The following is a 27205-nucleotide window of genomic DNA, read 5'->3' as shown; positions in this document are numbered from 1 at the left end:
GACACAGCACTCTCTGGAACATGCTAGAGCAGAGCTTTCCAAACTGTGTGTCCCAACACAGTACTGTGTCTCCTGAAAATGGTGGGTGTGTCGCGGGATGACACTGGTATTAACGGCACTTAGCACATAACTGCTGCTAATTAAGAGGCATTCCTTTGAAAGCTTTGTTCTCACTATGCCTCATCTATTGCATAACGTCTCCCAGTAAATGGTCTTTTAAAGACCTTCGAAGTACTCGGGTGCGGCTGTGTGTGCGTGGGAAGCTGGGGTGAGGTGACAGAGGGTGACAGACAGAGGGAGACAGACAGAGGGAGATAGAGGGAGGAAGACAGAGGGAGGGAGACAGAGGGAGACAGAGGGAGAGGGAGACAGAGGGAGGGTGACAGAGAGGGAGAGATGGAGGGAGAGAGGGAGGGAGACAGAGGGAGGGAGACAGAGGGACGGAGACAGAGGGAGACAGAGAGAGAGAGACAGAGGGCGACAGACAGAGGGAGACAGACAGAGGGAGGAGGGAGACAGAGGGAGGGTGACAGAGGGAGGTAGACAGATAGAGGGAGACAGAGGGAGGGAGACAGATAGAGGGAGACAGAGGGAGGGAGACAGATAGAGGAAGGCAGAGGGAGGGAGACAGAGAGGGAGACAGAGGGAGGGAGACAGAGAGGGAGACAGAGGGAGACAGACAGAGGGAGACAGAGGGAGAGAGACAGAGGGAGGGATTCAGAGGGAGGGAGACAAAGGGACGGAGACAGAGGGACGGAGACAGAGAGAGGGAGGCAGAGGGCGACAGACAGAGGGAGACAGACAGAGGGAGGAGGGCAACAGAGGGATGGAGACAGAGGGAGGGAGACAGATAGAGGGAGACAGATAGAGGGAGACAGATGGAGGGAGATAGAGGGAGGGCGACATACAAGAGGGAGATAGACAAGAGGGAGACAGACAAGAGGGAGACAGACAAGATGGAGACAGAGGGAGGGAGACAGAGAGAGAGATAGAGAGAGGGAGGGAGACATAGAGGGGGAGGGAGACAGAGAGAGGGCGAGGGAGACAGAGAGAGAGACAGAGAGAGGGAGGGAGACAGAGAGAGAGACCGAGACAGAGAGAGGGACAGGGGAAGACAGATAAAGGCAGAGACAGACAGAGAGACAGAGAGGGAGACAGGAGGAGGGAGACAGCGACATACAGGGACAGACAGAGACAGGGACAGACAGATAGAGGCAGAGACAGGGACAGGGACAGACAGATAGAGGCAGAGACTGAGACAGACAGAGACAGAGAGAGAGGGAGACAGAGGGAGACAGACAGAGGGAAACAGGGGGAGAGAGAGAGAAGGAGACAGAGGGACAGAGACAGAGGGATGGAGACAGAGGGACGGAGACAGAGAGAGGGAGACAGAGAGATGGAGACAGAGGGAGGGCGACAGACAGAGGAAGGGTGACAGACAGAGGGAGACAGACAGAGGGAGGAGGGCGACAGATGGATGGAGACAGAGGGAGGGAGACAGATAGAGGGAGACAGATAGAGGGAGACAGATAGAGGGTGACAGATGGAGGGAGACAGAGGGAAAGAGAGGGAGGGAGACAGAGAGCGAGAGAGAGAGAGAGAGGGAGGGAGGGAGACAGAGAGAGAGGGAGACAGACAGAGTAAGGGAGACAGGGGGAGACAGAGAGAGAAAGCGGGGGAGAGAGGGAGAGAGATAGAGAGAGGGAGGGAGACAGAGGGGGAGGGAGACAGAGAGAGAGACAGAGAGAGGGAGGGAGACAGACAGGCAGAGATAGAGACAGACTGAGACAGGGACAGACAGACAGCTAGAGGCAGAGACAGGGACAGGGGCACACAGATAGAGGCAGAGACAGAGAGAGAGGGAGACAGAGAGAGAGGGAGACAGAGAGAGATGGAGATAGAGAGAGGGAGACAGAAAGAGAGGGAGACAAAGAGAGAGGGAGACAGAGAGAGAGGGAGACAGAGGGGGAGAGAGAGGGAGATGGAGGGAGACAGAGGGAGGCAGACAGAGGGAGACAGAGGGCGACAGAGGGAGCGAGACAGATATTATTATTATTATTATTATTATTATGTGTTCTTATATAGCGCTCAACTTACCCTTGGGCATCTTGGCGCTTGCATTGGGAACCCGTCCTGGTTTTTCCCTGTGAGATAACCCGTACTGGGCATCCCCAAGGTGAAAGCCAGGCATCCCGCCGCGGGGGGGCCGTTGTGGAGATTAAGCAAGCTTGTTGCCCAGAGCTGCATAGTGTGAACTCGTGCTTAGAGTGGGCACCGAAGCGAGAATTATCGAGTCCGTGGACAATTGGGCTCCGGACCCTGCCGCATCGGGAATTGAACCCTGGTCCCGGGTCTGACCTCTGCTTCAGGGTATGCCTCCTCTAACCAGAGCGAGACGGAGCGAGAGGGAGACAGAGGGAGAGAGAGAGAGGGAGAGGGAGGGAGAGGGAGGGAGACAGAGGGAGGCAGACAGAAGGACGGAGACAGAGGGAGGGAGACAGAGGAACGGAAACAGAGTGAGGGAGACAGAGTGAGGGAGACAGAGAGCGGGAGACAGTGAGCGGGAGACAGAGGGCGACAGACAGAGGGAGACAGAGGGAGGGAGACAGACAGAGGGAGACAGAGGGAGACAGACAGAGGGAGGAGGGTGCCAGAGGGAGCGAGACAGGTAGAGGGAGACAGAGGGAGACAGAGGGAGGGAGAAGGAGGGAGTAGAGGGAGGGAGAGAGAGGGTGACAGAGAGAGGGAGAGAGAGAGAGAGAGAGAGAGAGAGAGAGAGAGAGAGAGAGAGAGAGAGAGAGGGAGACAGACAGTGAGTGAGATCACAGAGGGAGACAGAGGGAGACAGAGAGAGGGAGGGAGCGATATAGAGGGAGAGAGAGGGAGAGAGATAGAGAGAGGGAGGGAGAGAGAGATAGAGAGAAGGAGGGAGGGAGACAGAGAGAGAGAGAGAGAGAGAGAGAGAGGGAGAGAGAGAGAGAGAGAGAGGGAGACAGAGGGGGAGAGAGAGAGAGAGGGAGAGGGAGGGAGACAGAGGGAGGCAGACAGAGGGAGACAGAGGGAGACAGACAGAGGGAGGAGGGCGACAGAGGGAGCGAGACAGATATAGGGAGACAGAGGGAGGTAGACATACAGAGCGAGATGGAGACAGAGGGAGACAGAGGGAGAGAGAGAGAGGGAGAGGGAGGGAGACAGAGGGAGGCAGACAGAAGGACGGAGACAGAGGGAGGGAGACAGAGGGATGGAAACAGAGGGAGGGAAACAGAGGGAGGGAGACAGAGAGCGGGAGACAGAGAGCGGGAGACAGTGAGCGGGAGACAGAGGGCGACAGACAGAGGGAGGGAGACAGACAGAGGGAGACAGAGGGAGACAGACAGAGGGAGGAGGGTGCCAGAGGGAGTGAGACAGATAGAGGGAGAGAGAGGGAGGGAGACAGAGGGAGAGAGAGGGAGGGAGAGAGAGGGAGATGGAGGGAGAGGGAGGGTGACAGAGAGAGGGAGAGAGAGAGAGAGAGAGAGAGATAGGGAGACAGACAGTGAGTGAGACAGAGGGAGACAGAGAGAGGGAGAGAGGGAGGGAGCACTTGCCCACTTTTATTTCAAAATGTTCTTCCGGAGGAGACCCCCCCCCCCCCGAACCCCCCTTAAGTGGTTCAGGCTTGCTTGCTACGCTCGCTCGCTACCCTGCCTCACTGTGTCCCAAAATGATGCATCTCCAAAAAGTGTGTCACCAATATGAAAAGTTTGGAAAGCTGTGTGGTAGAGCGTTAGCCGGTAAACGGGCAAGAAGGTAAGAGATCGGGCTGAGAGGTATATCAAGCCATATATCAGATACATGAGTATAAGGAGATTACTAAAATGAGCAGTTGTGTTAACATGAACCCAGTGGTGAGAATGCTGACACACACGGAGGGAGCAAGCACGAAGCAGGGGAAGTTGCTTCAAGTGTGCCACGCTTAAGGAAGGGGAATAATTACCAGCTGAAACATTGCACATGCACAGAGTCTTCGCTGGTGCCTTGGCCTGGAGAGTTATTACAAAGGGGATGAACATGACATGCGGAGCCCCACACCCTAAAATAAAGAAAACAAAATAAAAGGATTCTGCCTAGGGAAATGAGAGCAGAGGGATTGGGTGGGGCCCTTTGTGAAAGAATGTTACTACCTTGCCGAAAGCGTCCAAGAGATTGTGTGTTCCCTTCATGTTAATATACTCTCACACAGCAAGCCTCCCATTTCACGTTCACTGGTTATGCCTTGACAGGCAGGTGAGGCTGTGAAAGCCTCCGGGGCCCATTCCTAGTACAGGAGAGGCGAGTGGGGGATGCATTATGAAACGGGCCGTGGAGTGCGCAGGAGTAGTGTGTCAGGGTGAGGCAGGCCAGTGATCTTTGCATGTAGATTGCAGAATGCTTTGCCCTCTGTTGCTGCCTCCCACAGGCTCTCCCTGTTACACAAGCCATGAGGAGGGACACAGCTTCACTCCTCAGCACCAGAGGACACTATCCGTGAGAAAAAAGAGCCTAACCCCAACACACGAACGAGTATCCACTCACTGAGATTAGAAATTGGAGAAAGAAGAGGGAAAAGCAAGCATATACGTCTCCACCGCACTCAGAGGTGGGTAAAGGAAAAACCTCTTTTTTATTTATAGCTCTCACCCACTCTAATAGTGGCATGATTCGTCATCGGGTTCACCCAGACTCCTACAGGTCAGGGTGGCCTCAACTGTATTCCAGGGAGCACTTAGAAAACAAATTGCCTTCAACATTAAGATAAAAACCCCTAACTCACTCGAGGTACCCCTTTATTGGTGGGGTGAGCGGGGATATTAAAAGTTATAAAAAGGAAGGGGCAATAAGGATGCTGTGGTCCTATAACCCTAGATTGCATGCCCTATTCTACTGGCCCGTTTGGGTCCAGGGGATTCATCAGGGCGTTACCAGAGAAACAATACCCCAGTAGCATCATCATGCAATTTTACAGAAGTGAACGTGTGATGCCAGAAGATAACTCCAGCGTGCAACAATACAACAATACCAATAGTGACCCTGGACGTAAACTCCACTCGCAGAGTTGTCCACACTCCGCGTTATTTGGAGATCGTGGAGTTCCCAAAAACTCTGCTGTGAGTTGTGGAGTTTTTTTCCTCGCTCACTTTCGGCACATCATGTTGGCGAGCGAGGAAAATCCACCTCCCGGCGAGATATTTCCTTGTTCGCGATCGTCAACATCAAGTTGGCGAACGCAAGCATGGAAAACCAACCTCTCGGTGAGATTTCTCAATGTGGGAGGCCAGGGGGGGGGGGGGGGGGGGTCAGATTGCTCACTGCGAGTGGTCGCGTATGCTCGTGACCGCTCGCGTTGAGAAACTGTCCATTCACGTTGAGAAAGCTGCAGCTCAAGTAAAAATCTTGCGCTGTGCATGGTGCCGTTCACAATGATTGCACAGTGTGGACAAGCATCCGGCACCACAAATCACCGCGAACGGCATTTTTCTATCCGACTCCGCCAATTGCAGAGCTCCGCTATCGAACTCCGCCCCGGGTTAACCAATAGTTAAATGATTGTACTATCTGTTCCTTGGGAATTTATCCCTAATTTTCTACAAGTATTACTTGTCTGGGGGCTGTGGTAGGAAGGCCCTGTAGTCACACTTACTTCAAGGGTCCCTCCTGGGACCAAACTTATTCATGCCTAAAACCTTGAGCTTCCACCAGCAGATCCCCAGCAGTCAACTGATGCAATAATACTCTCGCTGGCGAGCCACGAGCAAAACCCTCCTGAAGGGTAAGGCTTGACCAGCAGTCCTGGAATGAGTCCTTTAAAGCTGTACAAGTGCATGGTTGATTTATTTTATTCAGCTCTAAATTAATCTTCCCAATATACATTTTGTTTAAAAAAAAAACTAAAATAAAATACCTTTTAGGTTTGGACCCGACTAGTATCACTATAGACTTCCGATTTCAAATCCCCCGTTTTTAACCCAAAAATCCTTACTGCATGTGGGCAGGTTGCCACGACTCTGTTGTATATCTTGAAACATTATGGTTTCACTCTTTTGTTATGGTGACCCCGCATGCTCTATTCCAGCTGTAGCCAATATAGTTTTTTTTTTTACTTTTGCATTAAAAAATTTGAGTTTTTATCTTTCTAGTGGACTTCTCATAACAATCGAAACTCCAAGCACAATTAAGCTGGAGTCTTGGGTGATATGCAGAAATTTCTTACATCTTCTAGAAGTCAGGTGCTCGTCCTTTGTGCTTTGCAACTCGATATTTGTGTAACTCACGCAGTCTATGAGCTATGTCTGTAGTTCTGTCCTGTGGGCTGGTTCTTCTCAGAACTCTAGAAAAGGATCCACATCCATTAAACTCTGAAACATACGAAAGGGAATGTGCGGTGCTCTATAAAGCCAATTAGCAAGTAAGTACATATTTCGTCAATGGCCTGTATTATATCCAGGACCAATCTGCTTTGCAGCTCTGTTGTCAGCAGCTGTTCTCCAGTGCATCTTTTTCCACTGTAGATGAAGTGCTATACATTCATTTTATTATGCCTATCAATGCCAGTTGGATCTTGATATGATGTAGTCAATTACAGAGCGGTTGCGCCACCACTTGGTTGGGATACTCCCAAGAGATGGAGAACAATTGCAAAAGTTAGCAAACTGCAGTCCAATAATCATACAAGAGGCAAAGTTTCGAGTGCAGTGAAAGGCACAAAGCTTTGAGACAACAAGCTTCAATGCCAAGAGACATAGCCACATGCAAAAGTGGCACAACAGAGTAGAGAGAGACAATGATGGGTGTCAGAGGTCTATAGAAAACCGGATCTTTAAAGAGGAGAGAGCTTGGTGAAAGAGGCAATATGAAAGTAAAGAAGGTAGAAGGCCCCAAGAAAGAGAGCACTGAGTGAGAATGAAATCATGCCACAGGGTTGCGCTGGGAGCCTTGTAAAAGACAGGAGAGCAGATTGAGTTAAGTGTGACAAAGAAGAAGCAAGAAACATAAAATAGAGTCAAGGCAATTACAGATAAATGAAAAACACAGGAGATGGTGTAAAAAGAAAGTGTAGAGAGTTTCAAGAGGTAGGGAGGCATTTCAATTATAAGAGGGACTAAAGAGTAAAGCTAGGGAGAGAGGCATCACCATTCAAAAGAGAACGAGAACTATAAGAAAAGAATGAGTGCGCCACAAGAGCAAAATAATAGAGGAAGCTGAAAGAATTGAAGAAAGAACTATGGGGCATATTATCAAGACAGGCGGTACAATTATTGACGTTTTAGCGGCAGAAAACTGCCGCTAAAACGGCGATAATGGGCTTGATAATATGCACTATAGAATTCCAATTGAAGCCCATGTTAGATGTGAAGGACGTCTAACATGGGCTTCAATTGGAATTCCATAGAGCATATTATCAAGACCATTATCGCCTTTTTAGCGGCAGTTTTCTGCCTTTTAAAGCGGCGATAATTGTATCGCCTGGCTTGATAATATGCCCCCAAGACAGGACAAATGGAATGGAGCCAAAGCATCAAGCAAAGGAAGAATAGGGCAGGGAGGGCTGTGAGTGGAAATATGGTCATGAAAGAGTACTGTGGCCTGCAAGAGTGCAGACTGCAGAGTGAACTATGGGAAAGGAGAATTATGCTTAAACAAAGATGGTGAGCTGAATTGTCTTTTATGACTTGGGAAAGCTGTGTACTGCCTCTTCAACGTCTGCAATAGTACTGGTGCATGGCCCATGTAGAGCTGAGGCGCCTGCCTGTCCTTGTGCATGGCTGGAATGATATAAAATAGAGAAGAGCAAGGGGATGAATGCAGACGAAGGTCTCAACCACTCATCCAACACCTGTCATGTGTTTAATTTCTTGAAATCCCACAACTCCATCACAGATTATCACATGCAATGAATTTGGGTCTGATGATGAAACAATCCAGACTTCTGCCTTTCTGAATATGGGCACACCACTGGTTATAAGTCAACAAGGCACATCAGCTGACCCCAAATCCTCTAAGAGAATATGTGTGACCAATTAATTCATTTGAAAAGGAGAGGGCAGGAGTATATCGTATCCCAATATGTAGGGTAGCCATTAATTAAAGGCAACGGGACTGGGGCTCGAGGGAGACAGAGAGGAGGGGTTTGGCACCTGAGAGGCTAGTTTATTGCCGTGCACTGGAGGACATGGCCATGCACATGCTATGCAGTTTCGTAGGGCATGTGTGACTTAGCAAAAAAAATAATAAGCACAAAACTAATCTGGGGGAGAAAATATAGTACAACACCAAGTTGCACTCCAGGAATACCAGTACCTCTATTGCCATAACTAATTTAAAATATAAGAAATCAGGTTGGAGGCACTCTATTGATTTTGAAAAATAATCAAGGGTTTGTTAACTTTGTTCAGGTTTAAACAGTTAATAAAAGTACTTATTTGCTGCAATCTAAGGAACCCAAAATATGAAATGCACAATTAATTTAACTTTGTTCATTAACAATATTTACATTTTGTGTTTTTTTATTGATCACGTTGAGAGTTGTTGGGAGCATGAAAGTGAAGTCCTTACTTGTTGCAGAAATAAGTAACGTATTGGATTCCTAAGCCTTGATAAAGCCGCATGGAATCAACAAAACCTGGGTTGATTGCGAACTTTCATAAAAATAATTTTGTGCTTCTTGTGAAAAAGTTTCTTGGAATTATTTGGAAGACTTTTAGTAAACAATTTTGGATTTTACAATGAAGGACTGACTACTGAAATGAAATCATGAAGATGGACTCGAATGAGAAATATGGCTGATGAATTGAGCCTTATAGTTTGAAAATATTGTTGATCAATTGAGTCAATATAACTGTATATTATTTATCTTGGATATTGTGTAATGTATTGAATAAGTACATCAATTAACTATTTTTGAACCTTAACAAAGTTGATTAAAACATAATAGTTTTAAGAAATCAATAGAGTTCCTCTTATCATATATTTTAACTATAAACAGAGACTACCTCTGAGCTCTTTCAGCACTTAGTTTATTTGTTTTGGGTTACTATGAATGACGAGATTGAGACTGTCATCAAATAGGAGACCTGGAGAAATATAAGAGTAAAAGAAAACCTTGACAGGGAGCATACAGAGGTACAAAAAAGGAAATAGTGAGCCATGGGATAGACACTTAGAAAGTTGATAGTACACAGGGAACATATAACAAAGTGAGATCAAGCATACACTCACCAAAACTGTCAAAAGATAGATTTATAATGTGGGCACTGGTACTCAATACCAACTTAATAAGCAGTGGAGAAGTGAGGCTCAATGATTAGAGCGGCAGACCCTGATGCAGAGGTCTAGCCCGGGACCAGGGTTTAATTCCCCGCCTCGGCGGGTCTTGGGTTAAAAAATTCCACGGACCTGATAATTCTCGCCTCGGTGCCTATTCCAATCATGGAGTCCCTCTCTGCAACTCTGGGCAATAGCTTGCTTAATCTCCACAACGGCCCCCACAATGCTAAGGATGCCCGGCCTCCACCTTGGGGGTGCCCAGGTGTGGACGCCTCACAGGGAAAGCCAGGATGGGTTCCACAGCGGTATTCGTACAAGCGCCTTGAGACCCTTGCGGGTGAGTAGTGCGCTATACAAGTATCAAATTTACATTTTACATTTACATTCTTCTTAGGTCAGAACACAGTTCAATGAAAATCACTACACAGCTTAAACTCGGATTGCTATTTTACAAGCAGTAAGCAGTAAGCAATTCTCCAGAGAAATGCATGTTAAATTCAAGCAGTAACAAACAAAGTTGAAGTTGAAAACAACACAGAATAAAATTGTCCAACAAAATAAGAAAATAAAAACATTTTTTAATAAGCAAAAATACGCATTTGTTTTTAAATTGGATAAGTATTAGAGGGAATATTCATTTGTACATTTTTAAGGCAAATAGAATCAAGAGAAATCACAAAATGTCAATGTTCATGATAGGCAGGGATCTGGACATGATTTCAGGCCAACCATAATGCTGCAGAAGTTGGGTAAATTGAGTGGGTCAGACCAGTCAATGTTTTTTCCTTAAAAGTTTGCAAGTTTTTTTATTTCAACATTTTCCAGCAGGGCAGGATGGTAATGTCAGCAAGGGTCCCTTGAAGTTAGATACATTCTCATTGAGCTCCTGTTGAAGCCTTCAGTTTTGACACCAAAAGCTTTGAGTTGGATAAAGCAGTATTTCATACCTGCTGAGGTCTCTCTGCTCCCTTTTCCTGGTCCCTAGTTTTGCTTTCAGACTTGGGGCCTGAGTCATCACAAATGTGTTGGATATCCCATATGCCTTATGACAAGTGCTATAGAATATAATCAGGGCCACTGGAATTATGCAACATGGGAGAACCAAAATATGCAGTAGGGTTAAGTAAATAATGCAGCAACAAAACACAGATTATGTTCCTAATGCGGCAATTTTTTTGCTATTTATTACCGATTTAAATAAACTTTATTCGACAATTAAGTCATGAAAGTATCATACATTGGCCAGCTACATACACATGCTAAAACATAAGTTAAGACAATACATAACATATTTCCATAGACACATGATTTTCGGACTTACACCTGTACTAAACATCAATTTAAATAAACAACGATGATATCTAGTGAAACAGTTAATAAAGAAAAAACTTCCTAGTTTAATTTGAATTAAACAGATAAATCCGAAATTAAAAGATGTAAGATACATTATACATGACTTCAAACAAGCGCTACTAAATTGGCACTTTTGATATTTGTCTGTCTGGAACGTATTATCCAGGCCCACTTTATGTACTTTGCCATTGCAATTGCAATTAGTGGGCTTGGATCAGAACACAAGATTCTTAATGCCTCTACATGTCTTCGGGTGCCTAAGAGGCGACAGACAGGTAATACCCATTTTTTCCGTGGGAGCTCATAAAGGGGACAAAAGAAAACAAAATGGCTCAAAGATTCGATCTTGTCCCTACATTTTGGACATTTGTCCGAGGACCCTTTTGACCATTTAGAGGTAAATGAGGTAATAGGGAGAGTGCCTATCCTAAACTGAAAATAAAGTTTGCGATCAGTTGGTGTTTCTATCAAATCCCAATAACGTTCCTGACTGGGATGAGCCTTGATCTCCAGGTATCTAGCTGTTAGCTGGGAAGTACACCCCTTTGCAGCAGATTCCATGGCAATAAATTCCCAGTACTTGGTTTTGACAATTTCCTTTGAGGGAAAAACAGCATTTAGGGGATCATCCCAAAGGTCGTTCCAACCCAATCTGTAGAGTAACACCTTAATGGACCTCAACCAGTCTATTCTATGGAAGTGATCTTTCTCCATTATTTCTTTTAGGCCCAGCGCATAATGCATTAGCTCCTCAGTTGACAAGATCCTACGCCAATAAAGCAATGGTCGCAAATTGGCAGTGTCTTGTATGGTTTTCAGACCTAGGTCCCAGAAAAGGGGTAACAAAGGAGTACTTTGCGGTACGCCAACGACTTTCCTTATAAACTCGCTCTCCATGGCGTTCAATCGTTTTGGGTTACTACCATATCCCCATAGCTCAGAACCATATAAGGATGAGCTACGTACCTTCATCGTATAGACCTCAAGGAGTGGGGCTATTGGCTGGGTCTGCGAGGTTTTGAATCTTTTTAGAAGGAAACCTGTCTGCTGTTTAAACTTCAAAATAGAAGAGTCTATTTGGCTTTTCCAGTACATATTCTTCTGTAATGTTACTCCCAAATAGGTGAAAGCATCCACCTGTTCCAGGGGGGAGCCATTCATTACAATTACGCTACTGAAGGGTTTATACGATCTACACGGGTTCGGGCCATTCAAAACCATAAACTTGGTCTTGGAGACGTTAATCTCCAGACCACGTAGCAAGCAGAATTCTTCAAAGCGCCGGAGGGTCAGCTGTAGGCCACTCGGAGTTTTCGAAATCAGCAGAGTGTCGTCCGCGAACATGAGGACAGGAATGCGGGTACCGGACATTGCTGGAGCATCTGAGGGGACCCGGGAGAGGAACTCGGCCACCCCGTTCACGAAGAGCGAGAACAAGGTCGGTGCCAAGACACAGCCTTGCCGCACTCCTCGCTCCACGGGGAAAGACTCCGTAACCTCGCCCTGCTTTCCCCACCGGACCCGAGCAAAATTGCCCTCATGTAGGCGGACGACCAATGCCAATAACTCCGGAGCCATCCCCAAACCCTCCAACACTTGCCACAGCTTGTCACGTGGGACTAAGTCGAAGGCCGCCCGCAGGTCGACGAACACAGCATACAAAACCCCTTTTTCCAGGACCACTGTCCTCCAATAGAGGACAATAAACCTAAAGACCTGGTCTATAGTGCTGGTTTTAGGGCGAAACCCCGCCTGCAAAGGACTTAGCACATTACTGGATTCCATCCAGGTCTGGATTTTGCCCAAGACCAGCCTACCCAAAATCTTTTGTAAAGCATCTATCAGGCTAATGGGTCTATAATTACAAGCCAACGATTTATCCCCTTTTTTATATATTGGGACGATTTCCGCACCTTTCCAAGAGTACGGGATCGGCATTCCCTGTGCAATAGCATTTGCTAGGTGCATGATATATAATGACCACCTCTCTCTTTTATACAAAAAAACGTCGGCCGGGATACAGTCCATGCCGGGCGCACGACCCTGGGTGACCTTATCGAGCGCAATGTCAACATCCCCGACACTGAACACAGGGATATCATAAAACGGCCTTACCTGAGAAGGCTTACTAGCTTCCTCAGGGCCTATCGAGTATTGAGACTTAAAAAAATCTACCCAAGAACTCTGTGGTACATGATTATGAGGGCTGTCAACTATTTCGCCCTTTTTCCATTTAAAAATGTTCCAGAATTTTTTCTGGTCTTTATAAGCACATGCTGCTTTTAAGTCTTGCCACTCACATTCGTTCCAATCCTTTTTTGCTTTCCATAGGGCTTTTTTATGAATATTACGAGCAGATTTAATCTTGCTCGGATCTTTTGATATTAGAGCAAGTCCCAGCTCGGTGCGAGCTTGTTTACAGGAGGCGTTATACCAACCCTCCTGTTTGCTTCTTGGAGCTTTCAGCACTACGGGGGGTTTGCAGAAACAAGATTTTAGTTTTCCAACTAGCTTCCCATGGATTTCCTCAAATGTTACTGAGGGTTGTCCTAAATTACCTACTGCCGTAATTGACGACAGTGCCTCTTCAACGTGGGACTCTATACTATCCAACAAATCTGGGTGTTCTACTACGTAGCGCCATTTAAGGTGGCGTTCGTTATTTGATAGAACTACCGCTGGACCATTCTTATCGGGAATTTGATCTTTGCTAGCTCCCATTCTAAAATCAAACGCGGCTACTAGGGGATTGTGATCGCTTTCAATCCGTGTCTCAACCACCATGTCCACTAACATATGCCACATCCTCAAATGGACTAAGAGGTAATCTATATTACTTGCCCTTGTACCATTGCTATACGTTTTCTTACACATCCTATCTGACTTGGTTCTGCCATTGGCTGCCCTCAGCTGGTTACCCAGGCAGAACCCTTTCAGGTACAGGGCCGCCTCAGTCCATTTGCCGACTGTCTTTGCCTCAAGCTGTGGGACACCCCATTTTGCATCCTCTTCCTCTGTCAGGAGCATGTCTTGAGACCCGAGTGGCTCAAAGGTCGTATTAAAGTCTCCAGCGATAAGTGGGAGCACATCAAAGGGGCTAGATTCTACAATGGTGTTTAATGCAGATATCACCTCAGATTTTTTCCCACCTGGTAAACCCCTTGCATATACATTAAAAATGTCAATTTTAAGGTTTTGCGGACTGGTCAGCCTAATTCCCAATATATCGGGGTTCTGTGTTTGGATAATTTGAACTTTGCATTCCAGGTTCTGTTTAACCCAGATGATCAGGCCTCCTGATGCCCGTCCCCTGGGCTTTTTCTCTGCCGGGACAAAAAAGTTCAAATATCCCAGCATGAACACCGGGTCCACTGACCATGTCTCTTGAAAAAGACAGATGTCATGCTTACTAATAAAATCCACCCAAAGGGGAGATGATAGCTTAGAGTTTATACCCGCCACATTCCAAGATAAAAACAATACGTGGCTTGCAAAGTTGGATCCCCCTTCCATACTCCCTGTGATTGATATAGGGGAAGGGACTATATCTTGACCAAGACAAGGCCTGGGGTTAATGCCTAAGATTTCGTTCTGACATTCAACAGGGATGCCTTGTACACTGGTCCCTATCATATTTACTTGTACAAGGGATGTATTAACATCACTACCATTAAGCGGATCACTATCACACATACCCTCATCTGCCGTTAAGAGTACATTTGTTTTACCACATTTACCTAATGTTAATAAGGATACACATGGTATAACATCGTTAGAGTGTATACTACCATTAAACAGTCAGTCACAGTCCGCTAACCCAGAGAGTACATCGAATCTGTTAATCGATCTTATATCCTCAAAAAAGGTTCCATTAGTCAAGGGGCCCCTGCGTGTATTCCCACCTGTAAACTGTGGCTTGGATACATAAAAGTAAGACAGTGGCATTGTACTTATCATAGAAGAAGAAGCGGAAGCGTTTTGGGGCCAGGAACAAATGTATTCCACACACCGCCTATCCCTAAAATTAATAACAACACAATCCCCCTTGGATGATTTGGTATTTCTGCCCACCCAGTTTACACGCCTTGCATATAAGATCTCGGCACTCATCTGGGCCGGCAGTGGTCGTTTGGCATTAAGCCAATGCGTGCATTTGTTCTTTAAATCCCAATAGGATTCCCTTGCCCCCTTCGCCAGGTTGGGAACCCCAGTTAAAATCACCACGTAGGGGGCAGCTTCAGGGGGTAGATGTAGATCAATTAGGCCTGAAGAGGCCTGTGCTCCAGACTGAATGATTGGAAACTGCCTGTCAGTTCCTACTCTACTTTCCCTAGGGCTAGTTGGTATCGGGTGTGGGGAAAGATGTTCATCTACTATCCTAGTGTCCACTACTGGGGTCTGGTCAGACTCATGGGGGATAGGTCGATTATCTAGTGTAGAGTTAACCAAATTACTAGCAGTAGGTTTGGTCACAATCCGTTGGCCTGTTATACCAGAATGCTCTTTTAACGAGCTCAGGTGTTGTTTGCCACCCCGAGAATTACCCGATGCAAGTGAGAGTTCCATACATACGAGTCTACTCTCAATGGAGCCTAATCTTTCGTAGATGGGATCACATAATTTCTTAACAATACTTTCCATTTTAACCCAAAAAGATACTGTATCAGTTACTTCCACATCCACCGTCCCCAACGATGGTAATAGATGTGACCTTGATTCAGTTGTTTGGGGTTTGGGGTGTGAGGCAATAGCCTTCGATGGAACTGGGGCTAGGGATTGACCAGCCTTAGTATTAACGATCTTCCCAGCGGCTTTCTTTTGGTTACCCCTACAGTTTTTTTTCAGGGTGGTGGCTGGTTGTTGCTTGCCGGTAGCCGCATTTATGTTGCTGGTTGAGCGAGTCTTAACACCTAACAAAGGTTCAGAAGTGGAGACCCCATTACCCATGTTAACATTATCAACATTATCGTCCGTTATTTCAATCAAAGACATGGGGCAAATCATTGACTCGTTAGTTTGTTCTTCCATCACGAGCGATACTGGGCTCGAAGAATCCAACCTTACAGGCTGACCACAGGGAGGTGATTTTGAGTTGACCATACTCCCCAAAGAAGACCTCTTGTCACAGAGAATGTCTAATGAAAGTCTTTTCTCAGTTAATTCAATGTCCTTAGCAAGGGCTGTCTGCACTCTCACCAAGAAGTTGTCCAATGTTCCCATTAGGGCACCCCCAGTCGATTGCAAGGTAGGACCATCCCTTTTCTGCGTTTTATCCATTTTTGTCATCTGGTCACCACGTTTTAAAACAAAGCCCCTCTGAGTTACGAAGGTGCTGTAATTAGCTTGCACTTACCAGGCTCCCAGATTTGCAAGCAGCAGGTGTTAGAGAGGGGTCCCGTTCCGTTCTCTGGCGTTCTCGGACGGGCTCAGACGGGCCCGCCCTTGGCCCGGGCTTCGCCCGGCGCGCGCCCGCGTGCGTCCCGCGAAGCGGGGGCCGTGAGGAGTGTTATAGCGTCAGGGCGGGAGGGCGGGAGTACGGGAAGAGGACACAGCTGTGTTCAGTCACGAGGCTGCTGGTCCTCGCAGTCCCGCATTACACTCGCTTCCTCGGGTGACAGCCTCCAGTGAGGATTTCAGGCGACTCCTCCGCTGCTCTGCCTTGGATAGACCCCTCCGTTAAAAGCACGTTATTAAAATCAGTGTCAAACTCCTTCCACGAACGGCACCCGCGAAGCGGGGGCCGTGAGGAGTGTTATAGCGTCAGGGCGGGAGGGCGGGAGTACGGGAAGAGGACACAGCTGTGTTCAGTCACGGGGCTGCTGGTCCTCGCAGTCCCGCATTACACTCGCTTCCTCGGGTGACAGCCTCCAGTGAGGATTTCAGGCGACTCCTCCGCTGCTCTGCCTTGGATAGACCCCTCCGTTAAAAGCACGTTATTAAAATCAGTGTCAAACTCCTTCCACGAACGGCACCCGCGAAGCGGGGGCCGTGAGGAGTGTTATAGCGTCAGGGCGGGAGGGCGGGAGTACGGGAAGAGGACACAGCTGGGTTCAGTCACGGGGCTGCTGGTCCTCGCAGTCCCGCATTACACTCGCTTCCTCGGGTGACAGCCTCCAGTGAGGATTTCAGGCGACTCCTCCGCTGCTCTGCCTTGGATAGACCCCTCCGTTAAAAGCACGTTATTAAAATCAGTGTCAAACTCCTTCCACGAACGGCACCCGCGAAGCGGGGGCCGTGAGGAGTGTTATAGCGTCAGGGCGGGAGGGCGGGAGTACGGGAAGAGGACACAGCTGTGTTCAGTCACGAGGCTGCTGGTCCTCGCAGTCCCGCATTACACTCGCTTCCTCGGGTGACAGCCTCCAGTGAGGATTTCAGGCGACTCCTCCGCTGCTCTGCCTTGGATAGACCCCTCCGTTAAAAGCACGTTATTAAAATCAGTGTCAAACTCCTTCCACGAACGGCACCCGCGAAGCGGGGGCCGTGAGGAGTGTTATAGCGTCAGGGCGGGAGGGCGGGAGTACGGGAAGAGGACACAGCTGTGTTCAGTCACGGGGCTGCTGGTCCTCGCAGTCCCGCATTACACTCGCTTCCTCGGGTGACAGCCTCCAGTGAGGATTTCAGGCGACTCCTCCGCTGCTCTGCCTTGGATAGACCCCTCCGTTAAAAGCACGTTATTAAAATCAGTGTCAAACTCCTTCCACGAACGGCACCCGCGAAGCGGGGGCCGTGAGGAGTGTTATAGCGTCAGGGCGGGAGGGCGGGAGTACGGGAAGAGGACACAGCTGGGTTCAGTCACGGGGCTGCTGGTCCTCGCAGTCCCGCATTACACTCACTTCCTCGGGTGACAGCCTCCAGTGAGGATTTCAGGCGACTCCTCCGCTGCTCTGCCTTGGATAGACCCCTCCGTTAAAAGCACGTTATTAAAATCAGTGTCAAACTCCTTCCACGAACGGCACCCGCGAAGCGGGGGCCGTGAGGAGTGTTATAGCGTCAGGGCGGGAGGGCGGGAGTACGGGAAGAGGACACAGCTGTGTTCAGTCACGAGGCTGCTGGTCCTCGCAGTCCCGCATTACACTCGCTTCCTCGGGTGACAGCCTCCAGTGAGGATTTCAGGCGACTCCTCCGCTGCTCTGCCTTGGATAGACCCCTCCGTTAAAAGCACGTTATTAAAATCAGTGTCAAACTCCTTCCACGAACGGCACCCGCGAAGCGGGGGCCGTGAGGAGTGTTATAGCGTCAGGGCGGGAGGGCGGGAGTACGGGAAGAGGACACAGCTGTGTTCAGTCACGGGGCTGCTGGTCCTCGCAGTCCCGCATTACACTCGCTTCCTCGGGTGACAGCCTCCAGTGAGGATTTCAGGCGACTCCTCCGCTGCTCTGCCTTGGATAGACCCCTCCGTTAAAAGCACGTTATTAAAATCAGTGTCAAACTCCTTCCACGAACGGCACCCATATTTATTACTTCATTATTTTGTCATCTGTACAAATGTTAACATTGAAGATGAGAAGAACAAAAGAGGAAGGTGCACCAGTCAAAAGAAGTCCAAATCCAAATAGGTATCTTTAAGTATTCCCTTTTATTTTCTTTAAAAGACTCAGCCAACGCGTTTCGTTCCACACAGGAACTTCTTCAAGGCAAATTCAAATCTTTATGGCAAGCGGAAGAAACAATGCCATGTGACGAAATCCCACATGCATAAGACTTTTCACAATCAATGATCCACAAGAATAATGGTTTATAGTTTGGGGTGGAATAGTCTTTGGTGGCCAGAGCTTTGAGTATGTATATAATTACCTCCTCTACCCTGGATCGTTTGGGACTATGGGACTTCCTAGATCATTGGAACCCTCTGATATTTGATTATAATTGTGGAGCAAAAGTTATATACATACTCAAAGCTCTGGCACCAAATACTGAATACTATTGCAATCAAAGTGGAATTTAGAGGTGGGCAAGCCTGCAATTGATGGACATTAATAGAGAGTGTCGAGGCACTGCTAATCCAGAGATCTGACTCTAACCAAAGAGCCAAAGCATGGGCCGAGCCATGAATTCTTATAAATGACACAGCAAACCTCATGTAAATCATGATAAAGATTTTAAAATTTAAAACGTGTGTTTCTTTAACATTAGGAAGTTTTTGAATCAAGTACATTAGATTATGTCACTGAATTAAGTGAAATTGTTTTAAAAGTGATGGTTTCTACACATGAACTTAGATATATTCATGGCCTCCCATCTGCCCTAATGGTGATGTCATGGGTGTACCAACAGATTGGTCAATTGTCGTACGGTTCATAGTGCTCTTATGCATGGATACAGGTTATAGTCTACAAACCATCCTGAAATGTACTCAAAGTGCTATCAAATGAAACAATCCAAGGTAATGAGACACAGAAAGTAAAGCGATTGATTGGTTTTATGAGCACACTATTTGTTCAAATGGTAAAGACGGGACTTCAACCAGGGTCTCCTGTTTACACATCATGCAGTTTAGCCACTAGATTAATATTTTATTATCTGTACCTTTTAATACTAACGGACAGTGTTTTTTGTTTCGTTCTATCTGGAACTGAATAGCACACTATTTTAGATTAATGCACGTGTCACATGTGGTTATAAACGTATTCCGATCTTTGCTTCCCATACTAAACTGATCACAAGGATATTTCCGCTGTACTTTTGCCCCTGCCCTATTATGAGTTTTTGTGTTTAATAAACCGCATTCTGTTGGAAAAGGGGTAACATCAGGGATGCCAGCTCGGCTCTTATTTGACAAGCCATTCCCATTGTCTATGGCCGTGCAAGAGCTTGGCCCATCTGCACCAAAATTATTAGGTGAATAGATACACTAAGAGGTACTCCAATTAGAGATTGAGAGTGAACAAGAATAATGTAAAATTATGTTAGCATTATTTTAAAGAAACACTTACGAATTTAGACTTCACATTAAAAAAGTGTATAAATTAGTCTTTTAAGTTGCTTCATAATAATAGTTCGCTAGTGCAATAGTGTGGTAGAACGTATCAAAAACATCTACGACATAAGGGATATCAAAGAACAATAAATAGTGAGACACTCCAAAGAACCCATACTTATGGGCATATTTATGTAGGTTTAGCATCGCCCTTGCGCTACGCAAGATGGCACAAGGGCAATGCAAACCCTAAGTAGGATTTATTAAGCCATGCAAGGCCACCTTGTGTGGCCCTGAGTGGCTTGATAAATCCAGAGCAGTACAGAGCAAATCGCTGTGATGTGTTACTCTGCACCAGGGAGGCGGTTCATGGGTGCAGTGTGGGTGTTCCCACATATCCACCCATGGATTTTGGAGCATACCCAGATTTACTATAAGTGATAGACCTGGGAATGCATGAAAAGGCTACGCCTCCCAAGGTGAGGCATAATGAGGAGAAATATCTTTATTTCTCCCCATTACATTCTCTTTCTATTTGTGCTGCTGGACACATAGAAAGAGAAAAATGCCTCACAGGATTGTTTTTGTGCAGGAAGGCTTACAATACAGGCAACCTTGCACCATGAGCAAGAGTGTCTGCGTTGGTGCCAGGCAGCACATTGTGCACCAGAGCTGGGAAATGACAGGAATGCGCCATATATTGATAAGTGTGATGCATTCCTGCCCTTTACCTATTACGCAGCACAGCGCACTGCACATCATGCCATCTTGGCAAGGCTAAAGAGTGCAAGGGTACCTGTGTTGGCGCAAGGCTGCCAAAAGGAATGTATGCGCCATATTCCCTTGAATTCGGTGAATTCCTGCCCTATCCCTGTCACGCAGTAGCTGAGCTGCACTGCGTGACAAGTTGGTAAACAGGCCCCTCAGTTGCTCCAGAATCGTATCTAACTCCAAACTATGGGGCAGATTTACACGCCCCCTGCGCCACCACTACATCACTTTTCGTGACGTACTGGTGGCGCAGGGGGCTCCTCCATATTAACAAGGAGAGGAAAAGCCACCTGCATGACTTTTCCTCTACTCGTAAATATGGCCCCTTCATACGCAGCAATGTGCATTGAAGGGGCGTTCCATGGGTGTTGCTGTGGGTGTTCCCACGCAACACCCATGGAACAAGACACATTCCAGATTTATGAGAAATCGTAAATCTGGAGATGCGTGTGAATGGTAGCGAGGCGCAACAAGGAGAAATGTTTTCATTTCTCCTCGTTTTTTCTTCTTTCAATGCGTGCTGCATTCTACAGCACGCATTGAAAGAGGAAAAAGCCTCTTGTGATTGTTTTTGTGCAGGAAGGTGTCCCTTCCTGCACAAAAACAATCTCCCCACGACACAGGCATCATGGTGCAAGGGTGCCTGCGCCGGCGCATGGCTGCAGTTTGTGCACCAGCGCAGGAGAAGCACAGAGATGCGACATATTCTTGTAAATATGTTGCTTCTCTGTGCTTTCCAAACTAATGCAGCAGGGCTCAGCAAAATGACTTGCTGCACCGTGTTGCGTTACTTTGTTGTAAATCTGCCCTTGGTTATCTAAATTGCAGGCAGTACCCCTTTGATCCCTCAAGATGGTGCTCAAATACCACATTTTTTTATAGGCATCGTTCTGCTGCCAAATATTAACGTGTGAGTTTCTTCCCCGACTGTAAATCAATTGTTTTATTATTGCCCTGCAAAGAAGATGATTACACAGATTGTGAACAAATTCCGATCTTTGCTTCCCATACTAAACTGATCACAAGGATATTTCCGCTGTACTTTTGCCCCTGCCCTATAATTAATTCTACACACACATTGTCACTTGTCAGACATTGGCAAGCTCTGATTATTTTCGAACCTGCTAGTAATCTTTCCTAAAAAGAGCAAATTGTTCCAAATCCACTATTTTGTTGAACACGAGTGGCACACGTGCTGCTGTCCTTTGCTAGATAAGCACTGATAGCCTTTCCGATTCTTAAGGTCGTACAGTGGCTCATAGTCTCGTCCTCTTTCAATCTTTCAGCTTGCACTGACAATTTTGGAAACCCGCGAGCAGTAGGAGACATCTGGAGGACCTCCCACGGTGGATGCTGCATGCAGAAATGCGTGGACACGGACACTGTCGTTCCTGTGGAATATTCCTGCGCGGACATGCAGGAGGTAGACTGCCAGCGTTATGGGGAGATGTCCATCATTGTGCACGACAACCAAACGTGCTGCCCTCAGAAGGTCTGCGGTAGGTACCATTCTTCTTCAGCACCATTTACACCCTAAGAGCTCCTCGTTCATGGACCCAACGTCCAGTATCCAGTGTCAGACCTTAGGGCTAGGTTTAGTGGTCGGCAGATGGCCTGCCCATTCTCCAGGGAGACACAGGTTATTATCTCCGCCACCCATATTTAGAGATCACTGCTAGCCCAGTGGTGCCTTCAGAGGAACTGTCCTTACCGCCATTCCTCTGAAGGAATTTGAAGTTTGGGCCCTCATTTACGGGATTTTGGCATAGGGCAGGGCAACAGGTCACCTTGCTGTGCTGCCCTACGCCAATGTGAAAGGACAGAAATGCACTGTATTAGTGCAATACGGTGCATTCCTGTCCTCTCTCTCTGCGCTGGCGCTGGTTCGGCATCCTAGCGCCAATGCAAGCACCCATGCACCATGGTGCAAGGGTGTCTCCGTTGCATGCAGGATTGCTTTTGTGCAAGAAGGGCCACCCTCCTGCATGCAAGACAATCCTAAGAGGTGTTTTCCTCTTTCTAATGCAGCACACATAGAAGGAGGAAAAAATTAGGAGAAATCAAGATATTTCTCCTTGTTACGCCTCACCTCGGGAGGTGTAAGGATTTGGTGCTTCCCCAGGTTTACATGATTTTGTAAATCTAGGACAGCATCAAAATCCAAGTATGTTGCATGGAAACACCAACCGCAACGCCCATGGAACTTCTCCAGAGCGCAGAGTAAGGCGGCCCAGCGATTTACGCTACGATGCCTACTCAAGATTCACTCAGAGCCATGCAGGGTGGCTTTGCGGGCCGGCGCAGCCGGCACAGGTAAAAGCAGTGGGGCGGAGGGGTGGGGGTGAGTCGACAGATAATGGGAATAGGTCAAATTAAATAAAAAAAATATATAAAACCATTTACCTTGCAACTAGGCGACTCGGCGATGTGGCGAGCACAAGATAAGTGGTTTTATTTATTAATAATTTAATTTAACCTATCCCATTGTCTGCCGACACCACCCCGCCCCCGCCCCACGGCTCTTACCTGTGCCAGCCACGCCCGTTTGCATGGCTTCATAAGCCTGATTCAGATCCCTGCATCACTCATGTACCACTTTACGTGGTGCAAAAGTGACCCAAGGCTCTCATAACTAACCCCCTTGATGTGTGGCCGCTATCTTTCTGACAGCCATTCACCAAACATTTTTTTTCAAAAGCAAACCCCCAAAGGTTTTTTCCTGTTGGTAACAAATGCAAAAACCCATCAGACCATTCACTGGTATTAAGGCGGTGGTCTGGTGGCCTTTCTGTGATGGGCCCTACTCCATTGTCCTGTTGGAATAGGCTTTCCAATGGTGAAGCCAGCAGGAGCAATACAGTCTGAAGGATGAGGGTCCTCCCAATTTGTAATAGGGTGGGCAGGCAGAGGATTTGACTGTTAATGTCCTCTTCCACATTTGTGCTAGTCTATCGGATTCTAAATCAGCCCCTTAGTTTTGTTAATTTTTGTACTTTTCAAGTTCATATGTGGATTTAGACAAATCTTTGACCTGAAGTAGTTTTCTGTGGACGTTTTAAATGTATTGTTGCATTGACCTGTTCAAACATGGTGTTGTAAACACAAAATACACTGCTGTGTAATAGGTTGCAATTTACAAAGCATCTTGGGTTTTTAGTGTTATTACATTTGATGATGTGACATTCAAAAACTGATATGAACATTAGTGTGTAATTTCGAAATATGTGATGCCATAACAGTCAACACATTTGGTGCAGTGGAAACGCATGGAAATCTGAAATTTCATAATCTTGTAGGATATGACAATAAACAACTAGAGAACGTATGCTTTTATTAGGACATTAGGATGCATTTAAAAAACTGATATCAAATCACTCTGAGGGAAAAGACAGTTTTCAAATGTGCTCATTGAGGTATTTGATGAAACTTGGATCCAAGTGTCAAGAGCAGCACTGTTATTACATACAGAGAACATTTTATTGCAGTGGTGCCATCTCAACGTTGTGCATTGTTTGTGCATCCTGTTGAGTACAGATTACAGAGATTAAGATGTGCCGAGGATGGGGCAGCGCTAAATAGCAGACTCCATTACAGTCATTGATTACACAAATGTATGTTAGGTACAGGGAGGTTCAGTGATTCACTCAGAGTCACACAATTTGTCTAGTGAAGCCTCAAATTGGGATTAAAGCTAGGTTCACACAATGTGTCTAGGTTCTTTAATCGGTAATTTAACTCTTAGACTAATCCCGCCCCCCACACCAGGTTCACGCTTAGGTTTTGCCTATCACGCTGCTGTTATGAGGGTGACTGACCTTTACTTCCTACACTGTTCAGACTAACCATCGCTGGTGCTGGTGTATGTTCCTGTTACCTCTTTCTATTGATCATCAAATGAGTGTCTTGCACACTATGCTTTGAAAGAAGAGAGGATTGTCATCGTTACAACAAGAACCCCTTATGTTAGGGCACCGGACACGCATTTCTTTGTTGATCAGACACCTCAAATTGATTAGCTAATGTGCTTTTGCCTGCTGTAAGACACTGATGCGTTTGTAGAAAGAACATTTCCAGATCACGCTATCTGTCCCGCATGACGCATGGAACATGGGCCCAGGTCCATGTCTATCATTCGTCATGCATTCTATGTTAATTCTCGTGGGGAAAGCGTCTTCACGACTGGAGCTACTAGCCTATGACCTGAAGGCCATCACTCACCCGCATCCTGGAGATTATAACTCAATAAGAGAACAAAATAAAAAAGAATTTTCCAAAATGTGAAATATACGTTTTATAAAGACAAAAAATCAAAAATGTATTTGATAAACTAAAAGATAGGCAGATATTAAAAAATCCACATAACACCAAGTCCCTAGTTTATACTAAAGTTTGCACAGGCATTTGTGTGATACAACGCAATATAGAGCTGCGCACCTGGGGCCAGAATGATCATTCTTTCATGCAATGCACACAGTAGCACAACTTGCTTCGCTGCATGAAAGGGAGAGGGCAGGTATGTGCCATACCTATCCAAACATGGCACATTCATGCTCTCTGCTTGCGTTGGTGCACAATCTGCTGCCTAGCGCCAATGCAGGCATCCTTGCACCATTATTTTTGTGCAGGAAATCAATCGTCTGAGGATTTTTTCCTCTTTCTAAGTGTGCTGTGTTGTGCAGTACACTCCTAGGGGCAGATTTACAAGCCCCTTGCGCCTCTTTTACGCCGCCGTTGCGTCACTTTTGTGACGCAGCAGCGGCGCAAAACCAGCGCCATGCTGCGGGGTATTTACGACGTGACGCATCTGGGAGATGCGTCACGTTTTAAAGCCCTGAGCCAGAAGTAGGCGTTCCGGCGCAGGGGGGGGCGTTCCGGCGCAGGAACGCATCCTAAAAGTGGCTGAGTGAAATCTACAATCACTTTTGAGCCCATGCTGCGTCAAAACCCTGCTTGAAGCAGGCGTAAGGATTGACGCAGCATTTCAAAGATAGGGCACCCCGGAGCCTTGCTGGAGCTGCGTCGCGCTTGCGACGCAACTCCAGCAATGCGCTGCCTTTACGGCACAGATGCCTCACACATCTGTCCGTTTTTGCCCCATGGTGCGCCGCATTGTAAATGCGGAGCATCCATGGTGGCGGAACCCTGACGCACGATAACTGGCGTATCCCTGCTGATATGCAGGGATGCGCCAGTTATTGTAAATCTGCCCCCTAAAGTGGAAACAAGGAGGGGAAATAAAGATAACAAGGAGGGGAAATAAAGAGAAATCTCCTCATTGCAGCTCCCCTGGGAAGGCATAGCATTTTCACGCATTCCCAATTTTACCTGTCTTGGTAAATCTGGCAATGCACTAAAATACATGGGTGGATGCGTGGGAACGCCCACACGCCACCCATGGAATGTCTTCGCAGGACAGAGTGACACAAGGCAGCTACTTGTGCTGCCTCGTGTTACTCCAGATTTACCAAGCCATTCAGGGCCAAGCAAGGTGGCCTTGTGTGGCTTGGTAAATCTGCCTTAAGGATTGTGTTCCCCTGTGTCACCCTGTGTGACACAAGGGAAATGTAATCCTTTGAAAAATGTGCCCCAGGGAGCTTTAAAATGGTTAGAAAACTGACACTATGGCTTGTGTCGTGAGAGCGCCAAATCTTTGCACAATATAACATACATTCTTTTACGGGAGTAAATAAATACATGTTTTAGGACTACTGATTTAAAATAATATATTTTCAATGAGCTTTTAATTTCTTTTTCAAATATTACGAACAATGTCTATTTTTAAAAGGTAATACTTGACTCTTAAGTAACACCATTTAAGGCCATGTGGTCTAAGATGTTTGTTTCTAATTATCCATGTCGCGCTTGACCGTTTAATAGTTTAACGCTTGCATTCTCTTTCTAGTATGTAATCGAACGATATGCGAAAGCCTTGTTCCTGAATGCAAGAGTTTAGAAAAGCTTGTCACTTATTACCAGGAAGATTCTTGTTGTCCCAATTACACATGTGGTAGGTAATAGAATTTATTTAATGATATTTATTTTACTGTCTGTGTCTGGATAGTTAAATTAAATTTTGCTTGTGTTTAGCGAGGAGATGTAACCGAAGCGGTAAGCAGAGTTTATTTGTCACTGTCCTGACAACCAGATTTTGGCCACTGTGCCTATTTGTACCCAGCTATAACGTATGTTTACTACTACTAATAGAGGAAAATGTTCCGTAACAAGTGCTTGTGGTCAAATTACTACACTTACACTGCTCACAATAATGTTGAATCTTTAAAAACGAGCAAACAGGTGAATGAACTACCTTTCTAATTGTAAAATGGATAAAATTATTGAGCCTTGTTCACAAAAGTAAACTTACACTTTTGCATAAGTTTATATTTTTTGGGTATTCACAAACTATGAGTTGAATTTTAGCAATAGTAATTTTAGGACTGTGGAGACTCCGCACCCGTGTGGAGACACCACACATAAAGAGATAGGCCTGTTCTATCTTTTTATATGCGGAGTTCTCCACCCCAACTACAGAGTCTCCTCAGCCGTAAAATTACTATTAGTAAAATTGAACTCTTTGTGTGTGAGCCCCGTCCCAAAAAAATAGTAAACTTGCTGTGGGTCTTGGCCCTTTTCAAAGGCTTCTTCACAAACGTGTTGCTTCTTCCTCCTATTTTTTCCTGACCTATTTTTGTTGGCTATAGGACTCTGGGCACTTTACCACTGCTAACCAGTGCTAAAGTGCATATGCTGTCTGTGTACATTTTTATTACCATTGGCTCTCCGTGATTGGTATATTTGATTTACTGGTAAGTCCCTAGTAAAGTGCACTGAATGTGCCAGGGCCTATAAATCAAATACTACTGGTGGCCCAGCAGCACTGAT

At 46.5% G+C, this 27205-nt stretch overlaps 1 protein-coding gene across 1 annotated transcript in view; it reads left to right on the top strand.

Moving 5' to 3' along the window:
- Positions 1-27205, top strand: part of OTOG (otogelin) — a 1045291-nt gene that overhangs the window by 784736 nt on the left and 233350 nt on the right. Inside the window, exons 44-45 of the mRNA XM_085647044.1 lie at positions 21610-21822; positions 26226-26330. Coding sequence (XP_085503170.1) covers positions 21610-21822; positions 26226-26330 — 318 coding nt within the window. The remainder of the gene's footprint in view (positions 1-21609; positions 21823-26225; positions 26331-27205) is intronic.

Source organism: Triturus cristatus, chromosome 3_2, assembly GCF_964204655.1.
Source record: "Triturus cristatus chromosome 3_2, aTriCri1.1, whole genome shotgun sequence".
NCBI lineage: Eukaryota > Metazoa > Chordata > Amphibia > Caudata > Salamandridae > Triturus > Triturus cristatus.
This window is presented reverse-complemented; position numbering and strand designations above follow the sequence as displayed.